A 26343-nucleotide genomic window follows, 5' to 3' on the forward strand; every position below is an offset into this window, starting at 1 on the left:
TCACTCCGCGGGGGAAGAAGCCATCTCACCATGACATATCACACCGGTTTGTTCATTTCCATTTGAGGGGTATACCTGCCCCTTTGGGAATGATCCCTCTAAACGACAGTGACCACTGGAAAGGGACTCCCTTATTTCACATGCTGGGAACCAATCTGCCAATTTGCACGCCATCCATTAAAGGTGAAGTAAATGCACGCTGGGAGAGAACCCATGTGTTACTTCTTCGTACATGGGGAGAGCCTTGCTGGAGAGAACGGCCGTCCTTTCCGCACCTCCTATCCACCAGTACGCAAACGTGTGCGCATTGTACACACCTTTAAAAAGGTCCCCAAAAGGGATCGATAAAAGTCGCCCTGTGAAGTTACCAACTGATGTTAAGACACCAAAACGCCAACTCGCATGCTCGATTGGGTGTTCGACCTAAATGGGAGTATTCCCACTGGTGCGTGAAAATAGCCCTATGAGACGCTAACGGGTAAGGCTACCGCGTTGCCTACCAGGATTACTGACGATTGGTTGAAGGGGTTACACCCGGCTTGTGCGAAATGAGAACAAAAAAAGAAAACAAACAAAACAGGAAAATTACCCGCAGGTGCGTTGCAGGAAAGCACAGATAAACGTTCATATGTCTACGCATACGCGCACACACACATACACATTATGCCTATATATTTAAGCAGGTGGGAAAAAAAAAAAAAAAAAAAAAAAAGGGGGGGATCCCCAATATGCACACACACATTCCTATGTTACATTCCTTTTTTTTTTCGCTAGCTAGCTGTACAGTTTTTTTTTTTTTTTTTTTTTTTTTCTCAAGGGGGTGTAAATAAGTATCGCTAGCTCGGTTCTATGCTGAAGCGTCATCTTTGCGATCTGTTGATGAGCCATCTTCATGTTCCGTCCACGTACATCCCAACACGCTGTCTTACTCACCAATTTGACGGCGGGCACTTGAGGACCAAACCGTTGAACAAGTTTGTGGCGTGCCCGCTTCGCTTTTTCTCTTTCTCACCACGGAACAATTAACAACAACGAAAAAAAAAAAAAAAAAAAAAAAATATGCATGTTGAGCACTTTTGCACACATTTTTTTTTTTTTCCAGCTAGCCCCTGAAAGATTCGTCCACGCAACTGCGCGGGATGTGCTTGCCGTCAGTTCTCCTCAAAGATCGTTCTCTGTTTTGGACCGTCTTCCTCCCCTGCTCATACGACCGACTTGCCCATGTGCTTCTGTCTCTCCTCTAGGGTGATGTATGGACTTGTGCCAATCTCGCCGCCCTTTGTCTCCTTAATGAAGAAAAAGATGAAAAAGAAGGCCAAAATCGACATACCGGAGAAAATGAAAAACAGAATATTGGGCGACTTCTTAATAATTATATCAGATGGAAACACCACTATGATAGCACACATCCAGTTGACCAAAGAAGCCAAGCTCGCTGCGCTGTCCTTAATTTCTGAGGGAAACATTTCGTGTAGATAAATCCACAATACGGGTCCGTATGAAACGGCAAACGAAACTATCATCACGAAAGTTGCAGCAATGGAAAGATTCTTCACAATTTCGGACGTGCTATCAATCTGATTAGCTATGGCAGTAGGTAAGAAGGCACAAACAATTCCTGCACAACCACAAAGGAGCAGAGTCTTTCTTCCTAACTTTTCTACAATGTAGATCGCTGGAAAGGTCATTAAAAAGTTAACTACTGTCATTATCACACTTAGGGTCGTTATCATTCCTTTGTCTAGAAATCCTTTGTACAGTTCGTTCGAATTGGACACCAAGACGTTTATACCCGTGAACTGCTGCAGACCGGAGAGTATACAACCCAGCAGGATGACATAGCGGTAGGAAGGAATCTTCATTGCTGTCATTAACGAAATGGAATTTTTCTTCGCTGCCTCGTTCTGTTCCACTGCATCTTTAATTGCCTTCAAAGGTTCATCCACATTATCACTTCCGTATATCTTTTTTAAAATTTTCTTCGACTCTTCTACCTTTCCATTCTCAAATAAGTAGTACGGAGTCTCCTCTTTAAAAAAAAAGGTCAGCAGAACGATGCCCAGAATAGAAATAATGCATGGGAAAAAAAACATAAGTCTCCACCATATCTGCTGGAAATTTCCCAAAGATAGCGGTTCAACTTTTTTTTCTGGTACATCCCCCATAGCCATTCCTAATAGCACTGCTATGAATATGCCAAAGGTAATAAACAACTGGTGCAGGACTCCATAGGCTCCCTTTTTATCCTTGTGGGTCATCTCGGAGATGTACATGGGTACACTGACCGTGATTAGTCCTATACCAAATCCGCTCAGAAGACGTGAAAACAAAATGGTGTGGAAGTGATGCGTAATCGATGTCAATATACTCACCAGAATAAAAAAGTTGTATATGACTAATAGGGAAAATCTTCTTCCATACTGAACTAGGTAGCCCGAAAATCCACTTCCAACCACGGCACCTATAAAGACCGATGCCAACAGGAACGAACTCTTCAACGTGCTTCCATCACAGCTCACTGCGTTTTCTGGGCACCATCCGAATTCAATTACGATGAAATCCTTGATTGTATTCAACACACTAACTTGGTAACCAAAGAGGAATGACGCCAGGCAGGCGGCCAATACATACATTAGGGACGTGTTAAAGAAGCCATCGCTTCCGCTGTTTTTTAACGACTGAGAGGAGGAAATCTCGCTTCCGCTCTTCATTGTGACTGTAGTGCGTTACGTGTGAGGATAGGGGGGGAAGGGACGCACCCGCTAGACTATACAAAATTTTCCCTAACCGGTGCTGTCTCGATAGGTCTGTCCTTCCAAGCAGGCCTCCTCAACAAAGCTCTGATTGTAATCACGCGCATAAAAAGGTACACAACGTATGCCCGTAAGCACGTTACGTATGTACGCTTATACGCATAAGTGTACACGTGGAGGGAGCTTCTCGCGCACTCTCTTCCTTCTTAGGTGTATTCACCTCTGCCAAGGCGTTGGGCACACCTTTCGCGTTTTTTCAAGCGCGTTTGGCGTATCCGCGTCGCACGACGGTGTAGGCGGTAAGGGGGCGCTTTCAAGAGGCGCGTTATTTACTGATCCAAAGAATTCATATGCCCTTCCGAGCTCAATAAAAAAAAAAAAAAAAAAAAAAAAATAGTTCAGTTTTGGGACTACTCACACGTATGTATACCGTGTTACTCTTCGAAAAAAATAAAATACACAAAAGGATTTTTTGTTCCACTCTTTCTTTTTTTTTTCCAACGCTTTTTTAAGTTCTACAAAAGAAGAATGCTGTACATATTAACATATATGGTTTAAAAAAAAAGGAATCGCGTTTTTTTTAGCTTCTACAGATTGTGCTTTTTTCGCAGGTGTTTCTGCTTTTCATATAATTACTTATGCAAAAGTGAAGCATATATATAATTACATACTTTTATGCAGTCATTTCACACTGTCCGCGCAACGTCGTGAAGATTCCACGTGTGGATGTAAAATGCATGCCTGTTGTTGTGCACCTTCTCACGTATTAAATTATGAGCATATGCACGGTGCATACAATATGTGTTTTTTTTGGGTTTTTTTTTTTTTTTTTTTTTCCTACAATTCAGCTCTTCTCCCCCCCTGTGTTAAAAAGGCATTTCTTCTTTTCCTTTCTATTCCTTTACTTTGTTTGATATGCGTAGGAAACTTTAGTGCATGTACTAATACGCACATGTATTATTTATTATTATTATTTTTTTCTGCTTTGAAGAGGGATATTCCACAACTGTACGTGTTTTTTTTTCCTACCGGGACCAACTGGGCGCGGTAAATGAATACATATATTTATGGCTAGTTTTCATATAATGCTGTGATGCGACGTCGCAACAAGTAATTTTTTTTTTTTTCAAGGTGTTTATATTTTTCCCTCCTGAATATATGTAGGCTGGGCTGCTGTACACAAGTTCCTTTTTCCTATGTGCACCTTCTGCACTCCTTGGATGCGTACTTTTCTTTTCCGTTCGCTGCTCTTATTTCCCGTTTAGGTAAAGTACTAATCCAAGTGGGTAATCAGAGAAGGTACTTCTTCTTTCCCTTCGTGTACTTGGCTGAGTGCTTAAGCTAACATGAAATCGAAAAGGCAAATTTCACCTGCACGCATTTGCTTATCAGTTTCCCGCAGGCGGCGTAAATGGATGTAGAGGACGTTGCAGTGCTTTCGCCCGCTAAAATATAATAAACGAAAAACAAAAGGGGTGGCAAGAAAAGGACAACACCGCGTAGGTGTAGAGCTAGCGTAGGAAAATCGCGAATGCAACTAAGTTATGCATGTTGTGCAAATTGCCCTAATGCACGGGCGCACTCTTAAATACTTAGCTGTGTAACTTCCATGTAGAGTTCACTAACCCGCCGTGCAACGAAAAAATAAATATGCACAATTAGGGGTTGGAAAAAAAAAAAAAAAAAAAAAAACTCACACCTTATATACTGTTCAAATGCTCGTGCGACATACACGCCGGTACACCCGTGCCCTTTACACAAATTGAGAAACGTATGTAGTATTAACATGAAAAGTGAAAACCACTTCGACTAAAATTGCAAACTGTCTTATTACTCACCAAGGTTCTGTGCTTATACAACAATAGTTAAAAAAAAAAAAAAAAAAAAAAAAAAGTAATAATAATATAAGAAATACAATTCGACACGGTAAGAGCCACATTAACACGACAAAACGGGGTGTAGCCTTACCAGAGGGGTTACTCCCCCAATTCTGTTGAAAAGCGAATTATGTCCATTCTTTTCCAAAATGAAAGCACGTACCTTGAAGCGGTAGCCCCATGTTGTGCATCCTCATTCGTGCGTATCCGCGAAGGTTGGTGAAGCATGCATGCACCGGTGATTTATTCACATGTAAGCAAAGCACGCACAGGTGCACCTAGATTTCGTGTGGTGCCACAAGCTTAGCTGCGCGCATGCTCATTCATTCTTTCGCTCTTCACAAAATCGCGACTGTCGTGTGCTTTCTGTTGTACGAATATCATTTTTATGCTTTGCACACGTGCAAAAAAAGAAAAAAATAATATAGTATAATCGACGGGCGTGTTTAAGCAATGCGCGGCATTCGGGAAAAAATGCCAAAGTGGAGAATTGAAGCGCGCAGAATTGAGCAGCGCAAAATTGGGGCATGCACGAATTAGGATGCAATTTCAGCGATGTAAATTTTATAACTCCCATAGCCGTTTAGCCCAAACGGGAGGTGTCTAAAAGTGAAAGAGAAAAACAAACGAAGGAAAAGGCAGGCCAACGTGGGAAAATTATAAAACTCCCCATAGCAACAGTTCTCACACCCCGACATGCTTGGCATACGGCATTCTTAACTACCTGTTGTCGTTTGTGATTATTTATTTTTTTGTTTTTCCATTTTTACCTGAACAGCAATAATTTGTTAAAAATAATATGAACCGTTCAGGCAATTCACGCAAAATGGACACTTTGGGGAGCTTTTTTTTTTTTTTTTTTTTTTTTTTTCTCCTCCAATGATTATGCTATCACAGTTATGTTGACATGTTCATATGTCCACTTTGCCAAATTGTTACTATACCAATTGGTGAAGTGGTTTGCTTTCCCATTACAACAGTGAACGACTGCTTCACCGTGTCTCCTTCTGTGCGTTCAGTCTAAAACGACCGTTTCATAACAAAGGGGGCAGACTTTCAAACAGGGAAATATGCGCACACACATACGCTTGCGGGGGAATTTAGCAAAAAAAAAAAAAAAAAAAAAAAACCAAGTAAATGATAATCAGTGCTGCTTCATATCGATCAAACGAAATGGGTTAACAAATACAAAGTTGCGTGAGCGAAAAATGCCAGCGCTGCTCCAAACGCAAACATGGGTCTGCAATTAGGAACGGATATAAACAAGTGAGTCACCTTTTAAGGCCCCACTTCACGCGGCACCACACACAGGGACGGGTCACACAACCCCAGTTTGATGTAATCATTACTGCAAAACCCCAGGATAACACACTTAACCACGTCCCCAATTTCGAACTCGTTCCTCAGACAGTTCGTTATGACGCCCGTCCTGCTCAAATTCAACTTGACATAGAGGTTTAAATTGTTGCAGGAGACGATCATGCCATCGAGGGTCATTCCCTTCTGTAGCTCTTTCTCATTTTTAACATGAGTGTTTAAAAACTGGTAGTTGATGTATTTCTCACTCAGCTTTGCAACACGTTTTATTAAGTTAGTCTTATGTTCATTTAGGTTGTTGTGTGCCCCTTCGCTAATAATATCATCACTGTTTTCTTTGCTGTGCGAGTCGTCTTCCCCGAATGGCTCACCATCTTTACACACACGGAGTAGCCTGTCCACCAAATTCAACATGAGCGGCTTTAAATATATGACATCCTGGATGGCATAATGGATTAGTTCCTTCGCTATGGGTCTCTTCAAATATATTTTCTGATCAAGAGAAATCATCTTATGAAAATATATTTTATGCTTATTATGTAAAAGTAAGCATTTATATAGTAAGTCGTCGTAACTTATTTGATAGAGGTCCTTTTTCGTTTCCTTCAAAAGTAAGTTGAAAGCTACTTGCGTGTCGAATATGTTGTTAAGGCTAATGCTATACTGGTTGAACAGAATGGAACAGTCCTCCCTACAGTCATGTGTAATTTTTACAATTCTTCCATCTTCTAGTAACTCCTTTAAACATTTAATGAACAAATAAGTATTATCACATTTGTAAACGTCGAATAGGTACACATCCTCTGCGCATATTTGTACAAGACTTACTGTTCCGTTTCTTCCTATTTTATATCCTTCTACATCCAGACCGATACAATTTAATTTTCCATCCTGGACACTTTTTTGAATTTCCCGCACATACGCTTTGCACTCTTTGTAACTGCTAACGTATATTATCTTCTTCTTTAGCCCTTCCACGTAGGGCATAATTTTGTCATTGACGGTTAGGTTTAGGTAGCCGTAAGAGACGGTGCTCGCTCTTCTGCGAATCTGCGGGGTTGTACCTGCGCCCAGGCGTCTCAGTATGGACCCGCTCGTTTGCATAGCGTTTGCATAGCGTTTGCATAGCGTTTTCGTGGTGTTTGTATAGAGCATGCTTCTTACCGTTGCTCTTTCCGCCTCGTTCCCCACACTCACGCCAGGAAGTACCCGTTGGGGCCTACAACGTGTTCCCATGCGTGCACGAGCAGGCCTAAGAAAATAACACTGCACACATCAGTCCCTTCCAAAGTTCAACAAAAAAAAAAACATACATTCGTAAATTTCTGCTCAGAGTTGTGCTCCACCCAGCCACGCGTGAATGAAAAAGGAAGTAATACGCGCACCATAATTTTTTTCCATTTTCTCGCCATCCATTTGTTCATCACCGAGGCAATGCTTTTTTTTTTTTTTTTTTTTTTTTTTTTAACTATCACTGAGGCGGTTCATCGTCCAAAAAAATAAATTAAAGTACCCTGCTGAGAATATCTCCCCAACGTCAAATTATTTTACTTACTCATCATATTACTACTTATGTTGCGAGGAAACCAAATCGATGAAACAGCTTTTAGGGTAACCCTGAACCCTGGAACGGATTAACCTCCAGCCATGTCGCTCTGTCTGTCACGAGCATCAACTCTTTGAAAAACCACGTTAAGGATTACCTCGAAAAGAAGAACTGATAGGAGGTTCTTCTTCTTCCCCCCCTGCACACACACACATCACCACCGCAGCAGCAGCACAATGAAAGCCTTGCAGTTTTGCAGCTCCCTCCATGGGGGGTACTTCAGGGAGAAAAGGCTAGGAACCCTTTTAACGACAGGACTGAAGTCTTTTAGCACAGGGAGTGACTCCTTTGGCAGCAGCGAAAGTAATGCCCTATCTCCCCAGGGGGGAGATCCTCACTTGGGGCATCTTTACTACTTATAGGGGCTTCACAAGTGTGTGCAGATGTGCTCGCAATTTTGTGTTTCCTTTTGCAATGCTGCAGTTCGCCTGATGTATTCATATTTTTTTTGCACACTTTCTCACATTTTTTTCAATTTTTTCATATTTGTTTTTTTCTCGCCCCCAATGTGTGTGAAAATGGCTAGCTGAGTAATGCCACCCCTTGTTCATTTGTCCAATTCCCCCGCAGGGCTGTACAACTTCGGCTTCAGAAAAGTCACAGAAGAGATAAAGTCAAAGCTGGTTTACAACTTATTCAGCCATGTATCCAACAAGTACGACCTGATGAATGACTTAATGAGTCTGCGTCTGCATCGCTGTTGGAAGGACCAGCTGGTGAGAGAGCTGGATTTATTTTTAAAATATCATAGCTACAAAATGCAAGAGGAAATTCACAAAAGTGAAGCAATAGACGAAGGGGAGGAAAGCTCCGCCAGTCATTCCACCTGTAAAATATTAGACCTAGCTGGAGGGACAGGAGATATAGCCTTTCGAATATTAGAAAGGTACAAATATTATTTGAAGAAGATGAACCAAGGAAGCAATTTCGATGGTGAGGAAGGCCATCCCGATAAATTTTACGCAAGGTTTACCCCCGAAGTAATTGTAGCCGATGTGAATAAAGATATGATCGAAGTAGGGAAGAAACGAGCAAAGGAAAAGAATCACGAAAGGAACATCAAATGGGTAATTGAAAACGCAGAAAATTTAAATTCTTTCGATGACAATTCTGTAGACATAGTTACCCTCTCCTTTGGTATTCGCAATTTTACGAACATTCCCAAATCGTTAAAGGAGATCCATCGTGTTTTAAAACCTGGGGGAAGATTCTTATGCCTAGAATTTTGCAGAGTCAATTGTTCCGTTTTGAAGCCGTTTTATAATGCCTATTTAATGAACATCATTCCTCTACTTGGTAAAATTGTAGCCAGTAGTGAAGATTCTTACAAATATTTGGCGGAAAGTATTCAGACCTTTTTAACGCCAGATGAGTTGTCTCAGCTTATGCATCAGAACTCTTTTCGAAACATTTCCTACTCTACTATGACCATGGGTATCGTCGCCATTCATTCTGCGTATAAGGTTAACTAGCTTTTTCTTCACAGCAAGTTTGTGGGCGTGAGTTTAGGTGTTTTTTTTTTTTTTTTAATTTTAATTTTCCATATGGACGTAGCACCATATCTCTGTAAATGCGCCTATGTGTTTCCACGCTTCGTTTCTTCGCTTTGTTTTTTCCATTCTGTTGCTTGGCGCCTACTCTGGCTCCTTCTTATTTTTTATGTAATCGAGAAAACTCTTGTACTGAATTGTGTTGGAATACTCGCTCAGAATGTGATGAACGATTTCGTTCTCCGCTGTCTTACCAGGATCGTCCTCATTGTCGCTTGTTTTTTGTTCACCTTGGTTTAACATTTCGCTTGGTTCGTCGTTTGCTGCGCTCAGTTTTGCCTTCTCTTCACCATCACTGTTCACCTCATTTTCATCCCCAATATTATGCTCCGTTTGTTCGTCCGCTTTTGCCTCCTCTTCATCCCCGATCGTTGGCTCTTCCGACACGTTCTGCTTCTCTCCCTCTGTATACATCGCCTCTTTTTCCACGTCCAATTTGGTATTTCTCTCATCTTCAATATTCTCTTCCGTTTGTTTCTCTACCCTCACCTCCTCAACTTCCTCCTTCCTCTGCTCCTTTTCGCCTTCCATATTCTCTTCTTTTCCTTCATTCACCGTTGTCTCCTTTTCTTCCTCCACCTTCACTTCTTGTTCTTCCCCCAGCTTGGTCTCTTCTTCATCCCTAATATTTTCTTCCTTCTCTTCCTCCATCTTTACTTCCTTTCCTTGATCCTCCGTTTTCGCCGCTGCATTTTCTCTTTCCTCCCCCTCCACCAGCATTGTCTGCTTTTCCTTCTTCTTTTTCTTTTTCCCTTTTTCCTTCTCCCCCTTTCGCGCCTTCTTCTTCTTCGTATCTCCCTTCTTATCCTCCCCTTTTTTACCCTTGGTCTTTTTCTCCTTTTCTGCTTTCTGCCTCACCTCTGCCATTTCTTCCCCCCCGTCGGGACTTCCACCCCTTTGTATTTCTCCTTCTTCCAGTGTAACTTCCCTCACCTGCACCTCCGAAAACTCCAATTCGTTATGTCGGTTACCCTCCTCCTCCTGATCCTTCCCCATTTTATGGGGAGATCCACCAATACCACTTGGCACCCTTTCCAAGCTGTCCTCATTCTTCTCACCCACAGAATTGTGCAGCATCTGAAAATGTTCTGTCTCTTCCTCTTTTTCTTTCTCCTCAGTTGAATATATTTTTCGTTCCTCTACTGCTTCAAGTGCATCTTCCCTTTCGACAACTGTAGTTTCTTCATTTGGGTGAATGCCCCCCGAACTGTCTGCTTCTCTCTCCGCATTTTCCTCACCAGTTCGGTTCGCTTCACGTGGGAGTTCACCTTTATTCTCGTATACTTCTTCTGGATTGTCTTCAGGTGCGTCTTTACGATGATCTTCCACCGCTTCGTCTTCGTTCTCCTTTTCCTCTTGCCCCTCGCCCACAGGAACCCCCTCCTCAGCATCTTCCTGCACCTTTTTATTACCCCGTCTAGAGGGGTCATCCCCTCTGCATGTACAGTTTAGTCGGGGGGTTATTTCACCTTTTACATACACGCCTGTTTTCTGCCGCGCTAGCTTCCCACCCCGTAATTTTTTTTCCTTTCTTCTTTTGTGCAACCGTTCCCCTACCGCTGCGTGGACGGAAGTCCATTTGGCTAAATGGCCATACTGTTTGGATGCCTCACATGGGGTTCTCCTCGGGGCACAGTCACTTACGCCGCTACTATATTTTTCATCTGCATGTGTGTCACCCCTTATCGAGCCTGTCTGCACCCTCCGCAGAGCACGTACCTTCCACGCATACCTTTCGCACGTCTCACTCAACCAGTTATCATAATCGGTCAACAGGGAAAGGATCCTGTAGCATTTCCTTTTTTTATTGTTACAAGATTTTAATTTTTTTTCGTGCCTGCAAATCAGCCTATCTATCCGTGCAATGTCCCTCCAGAAGGATTCCCGGGCTTCTGTGTGTGACCTTGTGCACATCTTTCAACGGTCTCCTTTTTTTCGTGTGTGGGTTCAGAGCGGGTCCAATTAGGACTTGTATGCACACATTCAGAAATCATCATTAGTACCATTTTTACGTTATACCGTTGTTACGTTATTATGCCGTTGTGTTTTTTTTTTTTCACGTTGGACGCGTTAAGAAGGAGAAAGAGGAACGAGGATCGTTCGCACCACTGCCGCGTCGTCTACAGGGGTGATAGAGTCGAGGTCCTCCAAACGTGTGCACTTTACCGGTACTTCTATGCAAATGCACATGTACACATATGTAAGGTAAAAATAACACTTGCTTGGTGCACACACAAAATTGCCCCTTTTTTTTCCCCCCACATGCCTAGATACACTAAATTTCGCACGATGCACTCTTCAGAGTGGGCATACCTTCCCCTTTGGACGGGTTCAAACAAAGATGAGTCGTGTTAAAGATGGCAAAATGTACTCCTTCCATTTGGAGAAAAAAAAAAAAAAAAAAAAAAAGCACTCCTTATCGTTATTGTAGGCCATACTAATGAGTGCAATCGTGGTAGACCTCCTGGGAAGGAACTACCCCCTCGTTCCTCTCTTCTGTGTCTTTATCTAAGATTTTCTCCACGGGCGGATCGCCTGTTCCATCCTCTTCCTTCTCAGTAACTACATTTGTCTGCTGGAGATTAAAATTTTTTTTTTTCTTCTTCTTCTCTTCCTTCTCTCCCCTTTCTGCTACTTTTTTCTTTTTTTTTAACTTAGTTTTCTTGTCCATATTGGACTCCACCAAATGTGATTCATCCATTTGTTCCAACTTACTATTTGCTACCGTCAGATGGTTATCCCTTTTTTCGTGCTCATGGTACAGCTCCTCCTTGGGGTTCTCTTCCAGGGGTGCTTCACCTGTCTGCTCACTCTGCTCGTTCACCGTTACATCTACACTGGTGTCTCCTCCAATTGACTCTTTCACACCGTCTGCTAATGCTTCTTCACCGACAGGGGGATCATTTTGTTGACTGGGTTTTTCCTCTTCAGTAATCCCTTCTGTGCATTCCTCCTCCATCGGTGCATCAGCACAGTCGTTCACTTCTTGACCATTTGGCGTATCCATCTCGTTGCCACTCTTCACTTCCGCCTCCGTTTCGTATACGTAACACTTCGATGTGCTCACCTTTGGCGTTCCTACGTGGCTGTTTTGGGTTTCTCCATTGGGTCCACTTGTTTCCTCCTCGAGGGATTCACCGTCAGGATGCTTCTTATGCATGTCCACATGGGGAACAAAACGGAAAATGCGATTATCCCTGTTCAGATTCAATCGGGGCTTACTTGCCCTTTTTAGTGCACCTCGGATCCATTTCCATTTTGATTTTATCTGGACGGGAAATGTTCTCCCTACTTTGGCTAAAAGGAGGGGGAACATACTTTTTTTCAGTCATGTGGGTGTTACTATGAAAAATGGGGTTCTAGTGGAATGCGTTTCTACCTAACTTAGATGTACGAACCTTGGTACGTGATTCCGCATTTCAGCAGAAGGTTCTTCGTGGTTATGTTGTTGTGCCCGTTCGTGAATGCTCCAACCTGGTTTGCGTCACCAACCCGATGTCCAACGCATAACCGCCGCAAAAGGGAATTCTCCTCCTCGTAGATCCTGCACAGCCTCCTATAGTACCGATTCAATAGGTAACATTTTTTAATCCGCAAATTATTGTGTTTCCCCCTTTTGCTTCTTAACCTATGCAATCGTTCTTCCTCACGGGGGAAAACGTCGAAACGTCCTTTGCATCTCACCAAGCCACCACCGTTCACTAGACCCCCCAACACTTTATATACTTTTCTAATTTCCGACAGAACTACCTTAGAATGATACAACACTAACTCCTTTATCTCCTCATGTTCTATTGTTTTCACTATGTGGTGGAAGTCCTTGGATTTATTTGCCTCCTCCGCGGTTAGAAGAATTTTAAAAATACGTTTAGTCCAGTCTTCTTCCTGTTCAGCCTGCTTGTTTAGGAGGACATCCATGGGTCTTTCCTGTGGGGAATCTACACGGTGGTAAGAATCTTACAAATGGTGATCATCGCACATGTTAAAGGAGTGATTGTTTTTATAGGGTGAGAGAAAAGTAGAACCCCAATTAAAACACCATACGGATTACACACGAAGGGAGATACCTCCGTGTAAGCAAGGACACATATATAAGCCATTCGAACGGGTCATATGGTTACCTTTGATCTTCCCCCTCAGCCCATAGGGGGAATATTCCCCCTCCGTGGCCCTCCTGCGTATGGGTTTATTCCTCCCACCTGCTAAGGTGACAAAGTAGAGAAAGACAAACTCAGCAAAGCGAATAAAACATGCACCGCAGAGAGAACACCATCTGGGGGTGACCAGATCTAAACAGAGGGACCTACCAAGCACTATCGACGTATACGTTTGTAACTCTCCCTCCTCATCGGATGTGTCATCCTGGAGAAATGTCCAATCGCTGTGATTGGAGACGTCCTCTTTTGAGGCATTTCGGTAAAGTTCGAAAGTGCCACTATGGAGGTCCTCAGTCCCCATAAGCGAATACCTATTTATGGCATCGCTTATCGTGGACGTATACAGTTGGGGGGGTGGGTCGTTCTGCTGTTTCGCAGTCATCTGGTCGATGGTCACTTTAACGACAGTAAAGCATGGAAACGACAGAAACTGACAAGTGTAAGGCGGTGCGTGCAGGGGATTGTGTTAAATTGGATATGTAATAGTCCTAAGTAAATACGTGCCAGCGCATCAGTCGAGGAGGCACTAACTATTCACATTCTCTCGAACGCGTGTGCGAAAGATTCTTTTGAAAAAAATGGAGAACCTCCAGACGACATCACTGTGTGCAGTGCAAATTTGCAGTTCCTACAAAATCATTCGACATGCTTATTTTAGTATTATTTAAAAAAATTTATTTTTTTATTTTGATATCCCCAAATGTGACTAGAAAAAGGGGAATAATTCAAGGCGGGTGACGCAAGTTTCCCGTCGTGATTTCCTAGGGGGGGCGCTTGTCTCGTTTTGAGTTGGCGCGAAGGATAGGTGGGCCAGCCGACGCAGCATAAAAAAAAAAAAAAGAAAAACAAAACAGAAAAAAGGATGGAAAATAAATTGGGTAATCACCTCCAATGATCCATCAGAGGGCACAGAAGTTCGTACGATTAAAGCGACCTCCAGTGCAGCCCCACGCGCTCCGCACCCCCGTCATCGGCACTGGAAATGCCCAAGGTCTGCTCGTAAAAGACATTAATTTTTGAATCGTTGGTAAATAGAAACTCTCCCTTGAATTTTGGCAGATTCCTAAAAAAAGTCCCCATGTATTTTGCTTCGCTGGAGATGATCCAGGTCCCGCTGATGAGGCTTCCCTTGCACCATTCACCGAAGTACTGAGAGGGGGGAGAGCGGAAAAGGAAAAAAAATGATAAGAAAACGACACTGGTGTTTATAATGGGATTTCGTAAGTGTATAAATGCCAATGTGGCGTCTGCCTGATTGCAAGGCCGCATGTTCGCTCCGCCTCACGTATTCCCCAGTGGCGGAAAAGAAGTAAATTCCACGGCCGTCCTTCTTGTTGTGCTTCCACTCCCCGTAGTAGAAGTCCCCACTGGAGTATCGCTGGAACCCTCCTCCGTGCTTCTGTCCGTTTTGGAAGTTGCCTGTTTGCATGGTGACCAAAAAATGAATGTCAACAGGAAATGAGGAGAGGAAAAAAAATTACAAAACCTTCATCTGAGTTGTCCCAGACAAGGGCAGAAAAGAAGACCAGCGCATTAGGCCTTTCCGTAACGTTGCATACGTCTCCTTCCTTTTTTCCAGACGCCCATCTGTCTAATTACCATCGTAAAAGTCGCCATTCCTTTTGGTTAATTTTCCCAATCCAGACTTCTTCCCATGAAGATAACCCCCCTCATAGGTGCTTTTGTTAGGATAAACATGAACCCCTTTATTTTTTTCTTCGACAACAGATTCATTAACTGCTTCGTTTAAGGGTTCCTTTTCTTCCTCTTCCTCACCTGTGCGTGTTGTCATTTGTTCGTACCGTTTGTTTGGGGGGGAAAAAGCTCCCCACTGGAAGGAAAGTTTATATGGTTACCCTGCCAGGTTCACTCAACATTGGTCCTCTTTTTAACAAAGGGAGTTTAGCAACTTGATCATGCGTTACTATGCCTGGTTGATGCTTACCTGAGGGAGGGGGTTGTCCCTTCTTTTCGCTTTCCCCTTTCTCCATGGTTATTATCGCTCGGTGGGGTTATGTTACCCGGTCAAGGAAGTGGTCCTAACGGAGAAGCGGTTGAAGGAGACACACCTTAGCGTATCTCTCCTCCCCCCGCCCTGCACAACATCCAACGTCGCAGTTAAAAAAAATGTAGAAAAAAAAAAAAAAAAAAAAAACTGTCCAACGGGGACCTTTTCTTCCTCAAAAATTGTCAAAATTAAACCATTCGAACTTATTGAGCATTGAGTGGTTGCAATTTTAATTACAGCATGTTAAGTGCTCCTTAATGATTTTTTTTTGTTTCCCTCCTTTTATGAAATGCCACTAGAATGTCCCTCCCCTGGTGGGCATAGCATACCTGTCTCGAACTTTTTTTTTTTTTTTTCCCCGCGAAATGTCCTGCACATTTGGATCCCCCTTTCGCACACGTGAATACTGCACTACAGGGGGGATGCTCATCGGAGGAAAAAAAAAAGGCGAAGAAACGAAAAAACGAACAAAGGAACAAACGGAGGGAACGAAAAAAAAGGGGACGAACGCAACGGCAAGGTTATCCACACGCGCGTATGTGTTCATCGCACCCATCGGGGGACATCCTCACAAGCCGACCTCCCTCATGGACACGTCTACATCGACCAAGTGGATAGACCCATTGTGCATAGCAACCGCTTCGCCAGTTGTGCAGATGCTCCTACGGGGCAGTGAGTGAGGCACTGCTCAGGGGAAAGTTGAATCTCGCACAAATGTAGGCATCTACACATATACGCATCACTGTTGCGTGTCTTCCAGTGAGAGTCTTCCCCTTACGGTATTCCCGAACAGACGACGCAGAAAAAAGGGGAAGGAAACCAAAATGGGTTTTCACAGTGCAGCAGAGGAATCGAGCGACCTCACCATTGGGAAGAACGATGAAAGGAGGAAAAATGGCCACCAAGAAGGTGATCAAAAAGGTGGTGAAAAAGGCAGTCAAAAAGGCGGTCAAAAAGGCAGTCAAAAAAACCATCAAAAAGGTGGCCAAAAAGGTGATCCAGAAGGCCATCAAAAAGGCGATGAAAAAGGTGGTCAAAAAAATGACCTACATGATGAGCGAAAGAACGAAGCGAAGGTCACGCAGAGGATGAAGACCACCTCCAGGCAGAGCCACAGAGTGAAGCCACCAGGTGGAAGCACCACAAAAATGCCAAATGAAACTGACTTCAGAGAGAGGACGAAGAAACACTACCTAGACAACGTCGACAAGACACTACAGAAGCGCAACATCGACTGCGTAAGTTACGTGTACAAAAATATGAACGACCAGACGACCTCGAAAAATGCTACCAACAGGGTCAAATTTGGTGGGGGAGAAGGTAGGGTGGATGCCGTTCGGAAAATGTTGCTCTTCGAAAAACGTCCAAAAAAAAATGTGACCATTGGAGCCAGTCGTAGTTGTAGTAGCGCAGCCACGGGGGACGATGGTTCTTGTTCGAAGGACGACGAGACCGTCCAGTCGATTATCTACTCCACCTTCGTCAACACAAAGTTGAGACAAACTCAGAACCACGCTACGGAAACGAATAGTAAGCCGAAAAAGGGAAAACTAGCCAAACAAGCACCAGGAGCAGGAGGGAAGAACAAAACTCGCACTTATACCAATAGTGGGCAAAGATTCCATGCCAAACAAAGTGAAGTCAACCCAGATGGGACAAAACAGACTGTAGATGCGTATAGAGAAAACCTAACTGCAGCAGTGAAGAAAATAGTCTACACCGATAAGTCCGTAGAAATAACAGAATCAAATGAAGAACTAAAAAACCTGTCAAATGATGGAACCTTTTTATATGAACAAGTCATATCAGAGAGAGAGAAAAAAAAAAAAGTGAATTACACTCAAACGAGTACCCTCTACCAGGAGGAAGAAATAAAAATCTTCGCAAAATATATGGCCAAGCAAATTGTGAACGAAGCTACCATTCAGCTTACCTATGAGGAAAATGTAAAAGCAATGGAACAAAAGGAAAAGGCTGTTCAATTAAACCATCAGAAGAATATGCAGACGTATTCGCACCTCACTGATTTTCAGCGGGACAACTTGGGGGTCATGGCTGACGGGGCCGAGCTCTCCAGGTGGGTCCCCTACGCAGTACATCCCCCCATTGTTTCGCTGATCCCCCTTTTATTCACTCACACAGAGGGGAGACCTTCATCCGTAGCCGTTTAATCGTCTCCATAACCGATTAATTGTCCCCTCCCCCGATCCCCCCTCAGGTGCCTCCACATCTTCAGCAAAATAAACACCTTCGGGGTTTCCGGGAATCTTATAAATTCCCTTTTGAGGAAAAACGTCGAAGAGGTGAAGGAGCAGGTACAGTGCAGGGAAGGAGGTGCACGTGAAGGGGGGAAGATTCCCCTCTTCCTAACACACGCCTTCACTTTTCTGCAACAACCAATTTGTGCTTTCTGCATGCACATATTCTACTGGTTACGCATACATGTTGCTTCCCTTCCTCCCCCTTTTCCTTTTTTTTTTTGCAGAACCACGGACCGAACAATCGAGGCCAAATCGAATGGCACAACCAAGTCACAAAACATCTGCTCAAAAACACCATCGCCTTTGTAGCCACGGAAAAGGTTAAATTGAAAAAAAAAAAAGGCAACGCATCAAATTGATTGGGGTCTTGACTCATCATCCACAGGGGATAGTTTCCCTCCTCATCTGGGTCTATCTTCCAACTGTCTGCCGCGTCCCCGCATGTCCTTATAAGGACTTTTTTTCACATCACGCGAATTTGCTCTCCTATACAGATCGTGTCCTACATCGCGGAAGAACTCATCGAAGATTGCATCTTAAATTTCTTCCGCATGGATAAAAGAGACGTGGACATACTAAGTGCCAACTTGGACGATCACAACATTTCTCTCTACGAACGGAGACGAATGGAGAGCGGCCACTTCAATTTCGTCCTTTCGAGTGGTAGGTCCAGGGGGAGTAGGCCCCCCATCGTATAAGCCGATACTGTATCGATTATGCCGATACTGCACCGATTATGCCGCTTCACCACCGCCTGTCCCCCCCCCACAAGGAAACCTTAACGTGAACATCCCCGTGCACGTGAAGAAGCACATGAGTTTGGAAGACCTCTTACGGATGATAAAAAATCACATAAAAAAAAAACAGAACTTTTTACTGAAGGAATACAAGCTGGACTTCCTGTGCATACGGGACGGCACCCGCAACATCTCGGTTCGTTGAGGGCCAATTGGACGCCACGTCTGTGCACCACTTTGTCACCACATTCATGCCATTTCCCTGCCTCCCCCCGCAGAGCATCCACGATCTGCTGTCCTCCGAGTCCAACCAGTTCACCATCTGCTTAAATAAAAAGGAAGGAGAGGTCATACCAACTGGCTAGCCCAGTATAGCAGTGCCGCAAAGAAAAGGTACACACATTTTGGAGAAAGCAAAAAATAAGTTTGTCCTCTTGTGGGGAGACGTACCAAGGGATGCCATACGATGCGATGGAATAGCAATGTTCCTTTAAGCACAAGTTGGTAGGTCTCCCTCTTCATCCCACCTGAAGGTTATCCCCAATCCTTTCTTCCGTTGTGCTGATTATTCCCCTCGGTATGCACTCGTTTGCCTGTGCACATGCGTATGTATATGACACGTATGTGTTTTTTTTTTCTCTCTTCATTTGTTTGATTTTTTTTTTTTTTTCTGTGATTCTTGACCTATGGGTGGGGGATGTTCCTCCACACGAATTGACTGCTGTTTTTTTTTTTTTTTTTTTTTTTTCCGCGCCCGGTGAGGGGCTCTCAGTCGCGTCATCGCCTTGTTGCTTCTCCACGTCGCCAATTTGCCACGTTCCCCAACCAACTTGGAGGGAAAAAACAACTTCGATTTCAACGCCCCCCAATCGGTACATGAAAGGTGGTCATTTCTACCGACGCGCCGCTGAATTTTTTTTTTTTTTTTCTCGAGACCCTTACTGGAAGCGCTACAAAGAAGTGAGGAAAAAAAAAAAAATTTCCCCTCCACCGGTCGTATTGCCTTAAGTTACACGCGCGATGGTATAACTTGCTCAGGCGAGGCAACCGACGAGCAGGTTAATATGGCTGCTCGCCAAGCTAACCGTTTACCAACCTGACTGGCTTAGCAACGCGCGTGAAAGTTCTTCCATTGGGGGGATAAAGTCGCAAGGAGTGCACAGGTCCACTTCGCCTGATTGGTCAGTTGGGCAAAGTGAACCCAGGACGTGGTACCTCTCACGTGGCAAATAAAAGTTAGTACCTCTGTTTGATTTGCCCCAAAATGAACCCACCCGACGAAAACGCCATAACGCGGAAAATCAACCAGCTGCGGAAGCGACGGCAGGAGGGCCCACCACGGAAAGAACGCAACTACGATGACCTGCTACAAGAAATGGAGAATTGCGTACGACTACGCAATGGATACAAAATAAGCTCCATCCTTAAGTTAACACAACTGCCAGTAGACATCCTCGTATTCGACGAAACGACAGAAATCGAGTTAAGAAAAAAAATAAAAAAAAAAAATGCACTAAAAAATTATGAACAGTTAATAATAGATCATTACACCATTATCAAAACGTTGTGTAATAGGAACAGCATAAATTGGGACGTCCTTTTGAGTACAGGGTGTAAGTATCTGTCCTCCTTTATCCATCTGTATAGCGAGAATCTGTGGCTACTACCATACCTACTAACGATATGCTCATTCTTAAATACGATAAGCACCTTGGCAGACTCCTACTACAGCACCAGTAGTAAAAACGACATATACAATGAAGAGAACGAAGACATTAATGAGAAAAATAAGTATACAATAGAAGTATTAAATTCCATTCGAGGTAAGATCGGTATTGTTAAGGGGGACATAGAAAAGCACGGAGGGTTCGTGATCCTCATGTTTCAGTCGATAAAGCTATGCATGAAGTTAAATAACATGCAAATCACAACAAGTTTTTTGAAAATAATAAATTCTACCGATATAGGGTACGGATACATCCCCAAGTGTTTCATCGTGCTGTTTAAGTACCAGCTGGGGAAATTATACCTGCACAAAATGGATTACGAAAAAGCAGAGAAAGAATTCGTTTGGGCCTTCTCTAACTCGAGGAAGGGTAAAACAGACTTTAAAAAAAAATTACTAGAAAGTATTATATCTATTCGCTTGAATAAGGGACTTTACCCTCCGAAGCGATTACTACAGGATTATGAACTCACAGTCTATATGGATATTATTCATTCAATCAAACAGGGGAATATATTCCTCTACAACCGCGTCATGGATAGCAACTCCAAGTACTTCTTCGACAACGGACTAAATGAATGCATTGATCAGATACACTTTGTCGTAAAACGTAACCTCCTAAAGATTGCTGTTGACTGGTGGAATGAAACCGTTAAGGATAATCCAAGTAAACTGTATAAAGTACCTATTTGCATTTTTCACCACATTTTTAACTGGGCTAGAATCACGCAACACCACCACCAGTTGGAGACCCTTTGCATTATAACCTCGCTCATTCTTTTTAAATACATCAATGCGTATGTTGCTTATGACAGCAACATTCTTGTGCTTAGTAAGAATGACCCCTTTCCTTCCCTGTCCAAGTGTCGCATGGGGGTTAGAAGCACCGTGGATAAGCCCTACGCGTGAAGGGGGGGGCACCGTGCTGCCTCTTCATATACCCATTCGTCATACATCCATTGGTCATACATCCATTCGTCATATACCCATTCGTCATATACACATTCGTCATATACACATTCGTCATATACCCATTGTTCATTTGCCCCGTCTAACTTGCCGCTTCTTCACTGGTATCCCTCATGAGACATACATCTTATAACTAATGAGGTGCTCCAAAATCGAGTTTAACGTCTCGTCACTCAGTCGAATGAGGGACGGGATGAAGTACCTGGCCTCCTGTACCGTCTTGGGGAGTAGGTTCACCAGCATAGCAATTTCATATTCGTGCAGTTCCCCTATGCGTTCCAGGTTGGTACGCACATCCACGATGGAGCTTCTGTTTTTTATCGTCGCGAATTTGTTGGCGTAGTCGAACGAGGATTTTATGAGCCTGCGGGGATGTGGTGGGGGGAATAGATGTGTTCTGCGAAGTGGTGCCAATTGGTGTTATTCCACGTGGCTACATGCACAGGTGAATTAGCAACCACCGTGGAATAACCCACGCGTGGTCCGCACAATTGTATGTATTTTTCCTCTTACGTTTGAGCCTCCTCATTCCGCTTCGACGTCAACCGCAGCTGGTCTCCCAAGATGAGCTGCAACTCACACAAGTTTAGGCATTTGCAGTTTTGGAATTCTGAGCAGGGAGGGGAAATGCAAAAACGGGTGATGTTAATTAGTAGGGGGAGGAAGCATGTCACAACCTTCGCGAACAAGTGGTTACCGCGTGGTGGATCGCCTCCGCTATTATATTATACCTGGTCCCAGGTCCAAGTTTTTTACATCCCCGTGTTCGTTACTCGCCATTGTGCAAAAATGCGAAAAAAACGCATAAAATAGCAGCAAAGGTGGAGGAAAAAAATGGAAAAGAAAATTCCAAGGGGGGAGAATAACCTACTCAACTTATCATTTTCCCCCAGCAGGTCAGGCGAACTGGCAACGCGTCAAAATTACAACATGGCGGATGACATCACGCGAGATTGCTTTTCCTTCTCCATAATAAATTTTGCCAAACAGGGGAAAATATTAACGAGATAAGGATGCCGAGGAAATGGCACAACTTGGTGGAGTAACGCGCGGGAAAGGAAGTTGAAAAATTTTAGTTCATTAAAAAAGGGCACCAAACTGGTAAGGTAAATCTCCAATACATTCCCAAAAAAAAAAAAAAAAAAAAAAAAAAAAAAAAAAAAAAATTGAGCGCGACGTTCCCCCATCGCATGTAGAGATTTGTTCCTCTTTAACATTTCGGAGACTTATAGAATGATGTATGCTTTTGCGTGAGGGTCGCCAAGCAAGGAAGGGACGGGGGGGAAAAACTTCCCTGGCCCCGAGAAGGCCGCCTCCCCTGTGCAAAAAGAAAAGATAACGGAAGAAAAACAGCCCCGTGCAGAAGAGCAGAACAAAACAGGACACATCACAGCACAGCAAATTGCGTGTACCTTGTGTCACTTCTTTACCTTTACCTTCCTCCCCCGAAACGAAGCAATCAACAACACTCGGTGCGAAGCGAAGAGTGGAAAAGAGACCCACTTCAACACGGCACATTCCTCTTGTGTGCTCCTTCCCCTGATGGTGCAAATGAAACGGAACCCCAAAATGTGAATTGTTCAAGTTTAATGGGAAGATCTCCTCCTTGGGCAAACAGATGGAGAGACACTACCCCCCCCATGTCACATGTGGTACACCCAGTTCGGTTTTATCCACTAGATGAGGAAGCAAATCGGTGTGGCTGATTGTGTATTCTTTTACTCCTCCGAAGGGCTTTTCCCTCCTCCCTTCTCTTTTTTTCAAACTTCTTTTCACATTGATGCACATTCCAACAGGGGGCTTCAAACAAGGCTAACCCCACCTCATATGTTGTCCCTCCTTTGCTGCATCACCTGGGGGGAGGGTAAACAAAACAGGACATGACATTGAGGCAAATTTGACTTGGTGAGGGAATTACCCCTTGGGTGGAAATGAAACAGCTGTGTGGGGAATCTCCCTTCACAATAATAAATAGCACACCCATGTGAGATGCAAAAAATGGGTAAAGAGGAGGTTGTCCCAAGTGGGAAGGTCAAGTAGTGAAGCCTCCGCCCAACTGTCCTAAACACACACACACATATATATATATACGTATGTATGTACTACCCCAAACTGCATATACATAATGCGCGTACCCACACCTTTTTTTCAATAAACGCGCTGCAAAAGTGGATGCCATTTTTTTTTTTTTTTTTTTTTCCTCATAAAGTTTGCCTCTCCTATAAGTGGAGAAAAAGGGCCATTCACACATTTTTGTGCACTTGAGAAAAAAAAAAAAAATTATACCTCTAAACGCGGAAAGGCACGCGGGAAACGCCTGAACGTTCCCAAAAAAGTGAACGTTCCAAGGGGCACAAACGCGACAAGCGCGAAAAACGCGGCGAAGGTGACAAGACCCACGAATGACATACGCCCCCGCACCTCTTCCCAAAGCAGAATCTTTCGCAAAGGCGTATCGACCGTTCAGTCCAGGGGGTTAATCAGCCAAAATGAATGAAGCTCCAGAAAGGGGAATATATTTGAAGAGGAAAAAAATAATTGCCCCCTCGATTGAGGCTTCCAGGCAAGCGCGCAAATTAGCTTCAGCTTGGAGGAGGGAGACATAACTTCCTCACGAACACCGTCGAGGGATATATGCACAGGGAGGAGGGCACCCCCAATAAATGAGCGATAAAAAGGAGAAGGGGGAAGAAACTGGCTAACTATACAGGGAGACTTCCCCCATTAACCATTTACACTGAGACGTAGAAGCAGTGCATAGAGCAGACACGGCAAAGTGCACACCGAAGTGACTCACACCCGTCCATCCAACAAGAGAAGCGTGAGGCACATAATTGTTAGCATCTATCCGGACGGTTCAGACGCAGAGTCCTGTAGACGCCGTAAAGGAAGTAAAAAAGGCAGGTTTAACAGGTGCCGCCCCGGTTGGTGCTGCGATGTGAGTGTATTCGCTTCTGAGGGAGCCTCTCCTAAACCACCCAAGGGTGCCCCTTTTAAACGGGACAAGTTCCCTCTCCTCCCCACGCACAAGAACCTTTTTTTTGCACCGGCAAGATGGGGTTCGTAAAGGCCGAGGAATTCATAAATCACTACATGCGCGTGAACAGAGAAATCAAGGAGCTGTCCAGTCGAAAGAATGAGGAGTTCAAGTTTAACATTTTTATTTTCTACTACAATGATATAGACTCCATTTGCACAGAGCATATTTTACACTTTCACAAAAATGTAAAAAGGGACATAAATATATACAGTTATGGGGTTGAAAAGAAGGAGGACCTACTGAACTTTTGCAAAAAGTACGAAGATGTTTACTCTAAAAATAGGGACTACTATCGTGACTACTTCTATGAGGTAATACTCATTGGGATGTGTTCGCATATGAACACAGATGGAGATGTGTACACCCTGGTGGAAAATTATTTTACAAATATTATGAACAAGAATTACGTAGGGTATTTGAAATTTTTCGTTATCGATAATAGGAGACCCTACCATGAGATTTTTGAGACAAGTGATAAGTGGGACTTGGTGGTGAGTGAAGGGGAAATGGTGGACGTGATGAACATATATAGTGGTGTCACCGCGGGGGAGGACGCAACAAATAAAGGTGCAACGAACAAAGATGGAACGGACAAGGGGGTAGCATCTAGAGAAAGGAACGACGCGGTCAGAGCAAAAGGGAAGAAAAACGCGCAACAGAAGCTGCAAAGTTACTACAACCTTGTGAAGGAAGAAAACAAGTGCATGTGTCTGATGATTTACCCATTCATTCAATGCGTGAGCGAAGACGACTCTTCCGCAATCATATTCATTTCTAGCGTGTCCCTAATTTCCTACCTAAAAACGGACGCAATAACATATGAATATTACAACAAGGAAATAAAAAACTTGCACAACGATTCGATGAATATATCCAGTGGACACTTCATCTCGTTCGATCGAGAGAGAGGGCTGCTACCCATGTTATCCTTCATGTCACTAAACGAATCGCTAGAAATTGATGAACGCATATACATCTACGACCACAAGAATGTTAAGAACACGTTTAACAAAATCAGAACCATGTGTCATATAGAGATAAAAGAATTCACGGGAAATTTCAGACAACTGGATTTAAAAAAACAGAATGAAATTCTAATAAAGCTAAAAAACTTTATAAAAATTATAAAACCAATGAATAGTCTCGCTTGGAAAAGGAGAACCTACGTCCTCTACAACAGTGACTCCTTCTACTTTTTGATCGTCCTTATCTACATCTACATTAACAGAGTCAAAAAAATGGATTCATATTTGTATAACTGTTTAAAGACTTCCGATTTTCTCTTCAACATTTTTAAGGACCGACTGAAACAGTCGGAAATTTACGACAAACTTATTGAAAAGCATCTACATAAAAACGCAGCTAGCTATTTAAGTGTCCTAATTAAAAAAATTATGGAGAGTAATAAAAAAAGTATCACCATCACATCTAAGATAAAAATTTTTATGGACATTTTTCAAACTGCTAAAAATTCCTATACTCATCCATTTGAGCTGAAATTTCTTTCTAACATGTTTTCCTCATTTCAGTCCTACTGCAATGATAAGTATAAGACGTACCACCTGGTCGTTTGTCACATTAACGACTCGGATGATACGCTTCTATATGGGTTTACTCCCCTAAATAAGAGGGACTATTGGCCTTCCGTTTTTTCTAAAATTGCCTATAGCAATTCGGAGCAAATTACCTACGACACGGTGGCCGACGTGAACACTCTGCGAATTCGCAAAAACGATTTTAAGTTTATTCTCAGCGAAATCAAGGACGTCTTCCGGGGGGTTCTGCGGTACGAACACAGGCGGGAGCTGGAGGAGTCAGACAGCACCGACGCAGAGGAGGAAGAGGAAGTTGACGAAGAAGAGGAACCAGTGGAGGAAAATATCCTGGAGGAAGAGGAAGAGGACGAGGCAACGGAAGAGGTGTACGATGCAGACGTGACCGATGACGCAAACGAAACGGAGCAGTGACATTATTGCTCCCAACAAAGTGGACAACGCACGTCCATTTGCACGATTTCGCCATTTTTGCCATTTTACCATTGGGCCTTTTTTATTTTTTATTTTTTTTTTGTAATTTTCGAGGACAACTTCATTCGAGCCTCCCTCAACAAATATGCAGACCGTTTGCCACGACCAGTTCGTCTTTTTTGTGTCCACACGACAGGGTGGTGGTAAAATAAATGCACACGCGTGTGTCTTCATCCGTTCTGAACAACTACTCTACAATGAATGGCGAAGCGGGCTTAGGTTCTGCCGGGCTATCCATTTGTTAGTGTCTCCGCTTTTTCCTTTCCAAAGTGCGTGCCCCAATTGAAGGATCATCAATTGGGGGGTACTAATAAC

General features: G+C 43.5%; 10 protein-coding genes across 10 annotated transcripts; 4 read left to right on the forward strand and 6 right to left on the reverse strand.

Moving 5' to 3' along the window:
• Nucleotides 1-1202: 1202 nt before the first annotated feature.
• On the reverse strand, nt 1203-2711 carry PCOAH_00008380 (Hexose transporter; the record flags this gene model as incomplete). The annotated part of the gene is made up of 1 exon (XM_020057647.1): nt 1203-2711. The coding sequence occupies one exon, from the start codon at nt 2709-2711 to the stop codon at nt 1203-1205; it is 1509 nt and encodes a 502-aa protein (XP_019913007.1).
• Nucleotides 2712-5908: 3197 nt separating this feature from the next.
• PCOAH_00008390 (3'-5' exonuclease) lies at nt 5909-7102 on the reverse strand (the record flags this gene model as incomplete). Its single annotated transcript, XM_020057648.1, has 1 exon — nt 5909-7102. The coding sequence occupies one exon, from the start codon at nt 7100-7102 to the stop codon at nt 5909-5911; it is 1194 nt and encodes a 397-aa protein (XP_019913256.1).
• Nucleotides 7103-7729: 627 nt separating this feature from the next.
• Nucleotides 7730-9025, forward strand: PCOAH_00008400 (DEAD/DEAH box helicase; the record flags this gene model as incomplete). Its single annotated transcript, XM_020057649.1, has 2 exons — nt 7730-7856; nt 8124-9025. 2 exons carry the CDS (start codon nt 7730-7732, stop codon nt 9023-9025), a joined length of 1029 nt encoding a protein of 342 aa, XP_019913338.1.
• Nucleotides 9026-9187: 162 nt separating this feature from the next.
• PCOAH_00008410 (Uncharacterized protein) lies at nt 9188-11017 on the reverse strand (the record flags this gene model as incomplete). The annotated part of the gene is made up of 1 exon (XM_020057650.1): nt 9188-11017. The coding sequence occupies one exon, from the start codon at nt 11015-11017 to the stop codon at nt 9188-9190; it is 1830 nt and encodes a 609-aa protein (XP_019913080.1).
• A 523-nt stretch (nt 11018-11540) lies between these two features.
• Nucleotides 11541-13642, reverse strand: PCOAH_00008420 (Uncharacterized protein; the record flags this gene model as incomplete). The annotated part of the gene is made up of 4 exons (XM_020057651.1): nt 11541-12400; nt 12502-13041; nt 13225-13302; nt 13411-13642. The coding sequence occupies 4 exons, from the start codon at nt 13640-13642 to the stop codon at nt 11541-11543; spliced, it is 1710 nt and encodes a 569-aa protein (XP_019913180.1).
• A 542-nt stretch (nt 13643-14184) lies between these two features.
• Nucleotides 14185-15251, reverse strand: PCOAH_00008430 (Uncharacterized protein; the record flags this gene model as incomplete). The annotated part of the gene is made up of 4 exons (XM_020057652.1): nt 14185-14409; nt 14546-14679; nt 14860-15036; nt 15206-15251. 4 exons carry the CDS (start codon nt 15249-15251, stop codon nt 14185-14187), a joined length of 582 nt encoding a protein of 193 aa, XP_019913279.1.
• Nucleotides 15252-16092: 841 nt separating this feature from the next.
• On the forward strand, nt 16093-18631 carry PCOAH_00008440 (Uncharacterized protein; the record flags this gene model as incomplete). Its single annotated transcript, XM_020057653.1, has 6 exons — nt 16093-17345; nt 17487-17583; nt 17754-17849; nt 18024-18192; nt 18302-18462; nt 18545-18631. The coding sequence occupies 6 exons, from the start codon at nt 16093-16095 to the stop codon at nt 18629-18631; spliced, it is 1863 nt and encodes a 620-aa protein (XP_019913028.1).
• An 899-nt stretch (nt 18632-19530) lies between these two features.
• Nucleotides 19531-20901, forward strand: PCOAH_00008450 (Uncharacterized protein; the record flags this gene model as incomplete). Its single annotated transcript, XM_020057654.1, has 1 exon — nt 19531-20901. The coding sequence occupies one exon, from the start codon at nt 19531-19533 to the stop codon at nt 20899-20901; it is 1371 nt and encodes a 456-aa protein (XP_019913126.1).
• Nucleotides 20902-21072: 171 nt separating this feature from the next.
• Nucleotides 21073-21741, reverse strand: PCOAH_00008460 (DNA-directed RNA polymerase II 16 kDa subunit; the record flags this gene model as incomplete). Its single annotated transcript, XM_020057655.1, has 3 exons — nt 21073-21325; nt 21475-21571; nt 21693-21741. 3 exons carry the CDS (start codon nt 21739-21741, stop codon nt 21073-21075), a joined length of 399 nt encoding a protein of 132 aa, XP_019913223.1.
• Nucleotides 21742-24015: 2274 nt separating this feature from the next.
• PCOAH_00008470 (Uncharacterized protein) lies at nt 24016-25968 on the forward strand (the record flags this gene model as incomplete). The annotated part of the gene is made up of 1 exon (XM_020057656.1): nt 24016-25968. One exon carries the CDS (start codon nt 24016-24018, stop codon nt 25966-25968), a length of 1953 nt encoding a protein of 650 aa, XP_019913327.1.
• Nucleotides 25969-26343: the final 375 nt, after the last annotated feature.

Source organism: Plasmodium coatneyi, chromosome 4, assembly GCF_001680005.1.
Source record: "Plasmodium coatneyi strain Hackeri chromosome 4, complete sequence".
In the NCBI taxonomy this organism is placed as follows: Eukaryota; Apicomplexa; class Aconoidasida; order Haemosporida; family Plasmodiidae; genus Plasmodium; species Plasmodium coatneyi.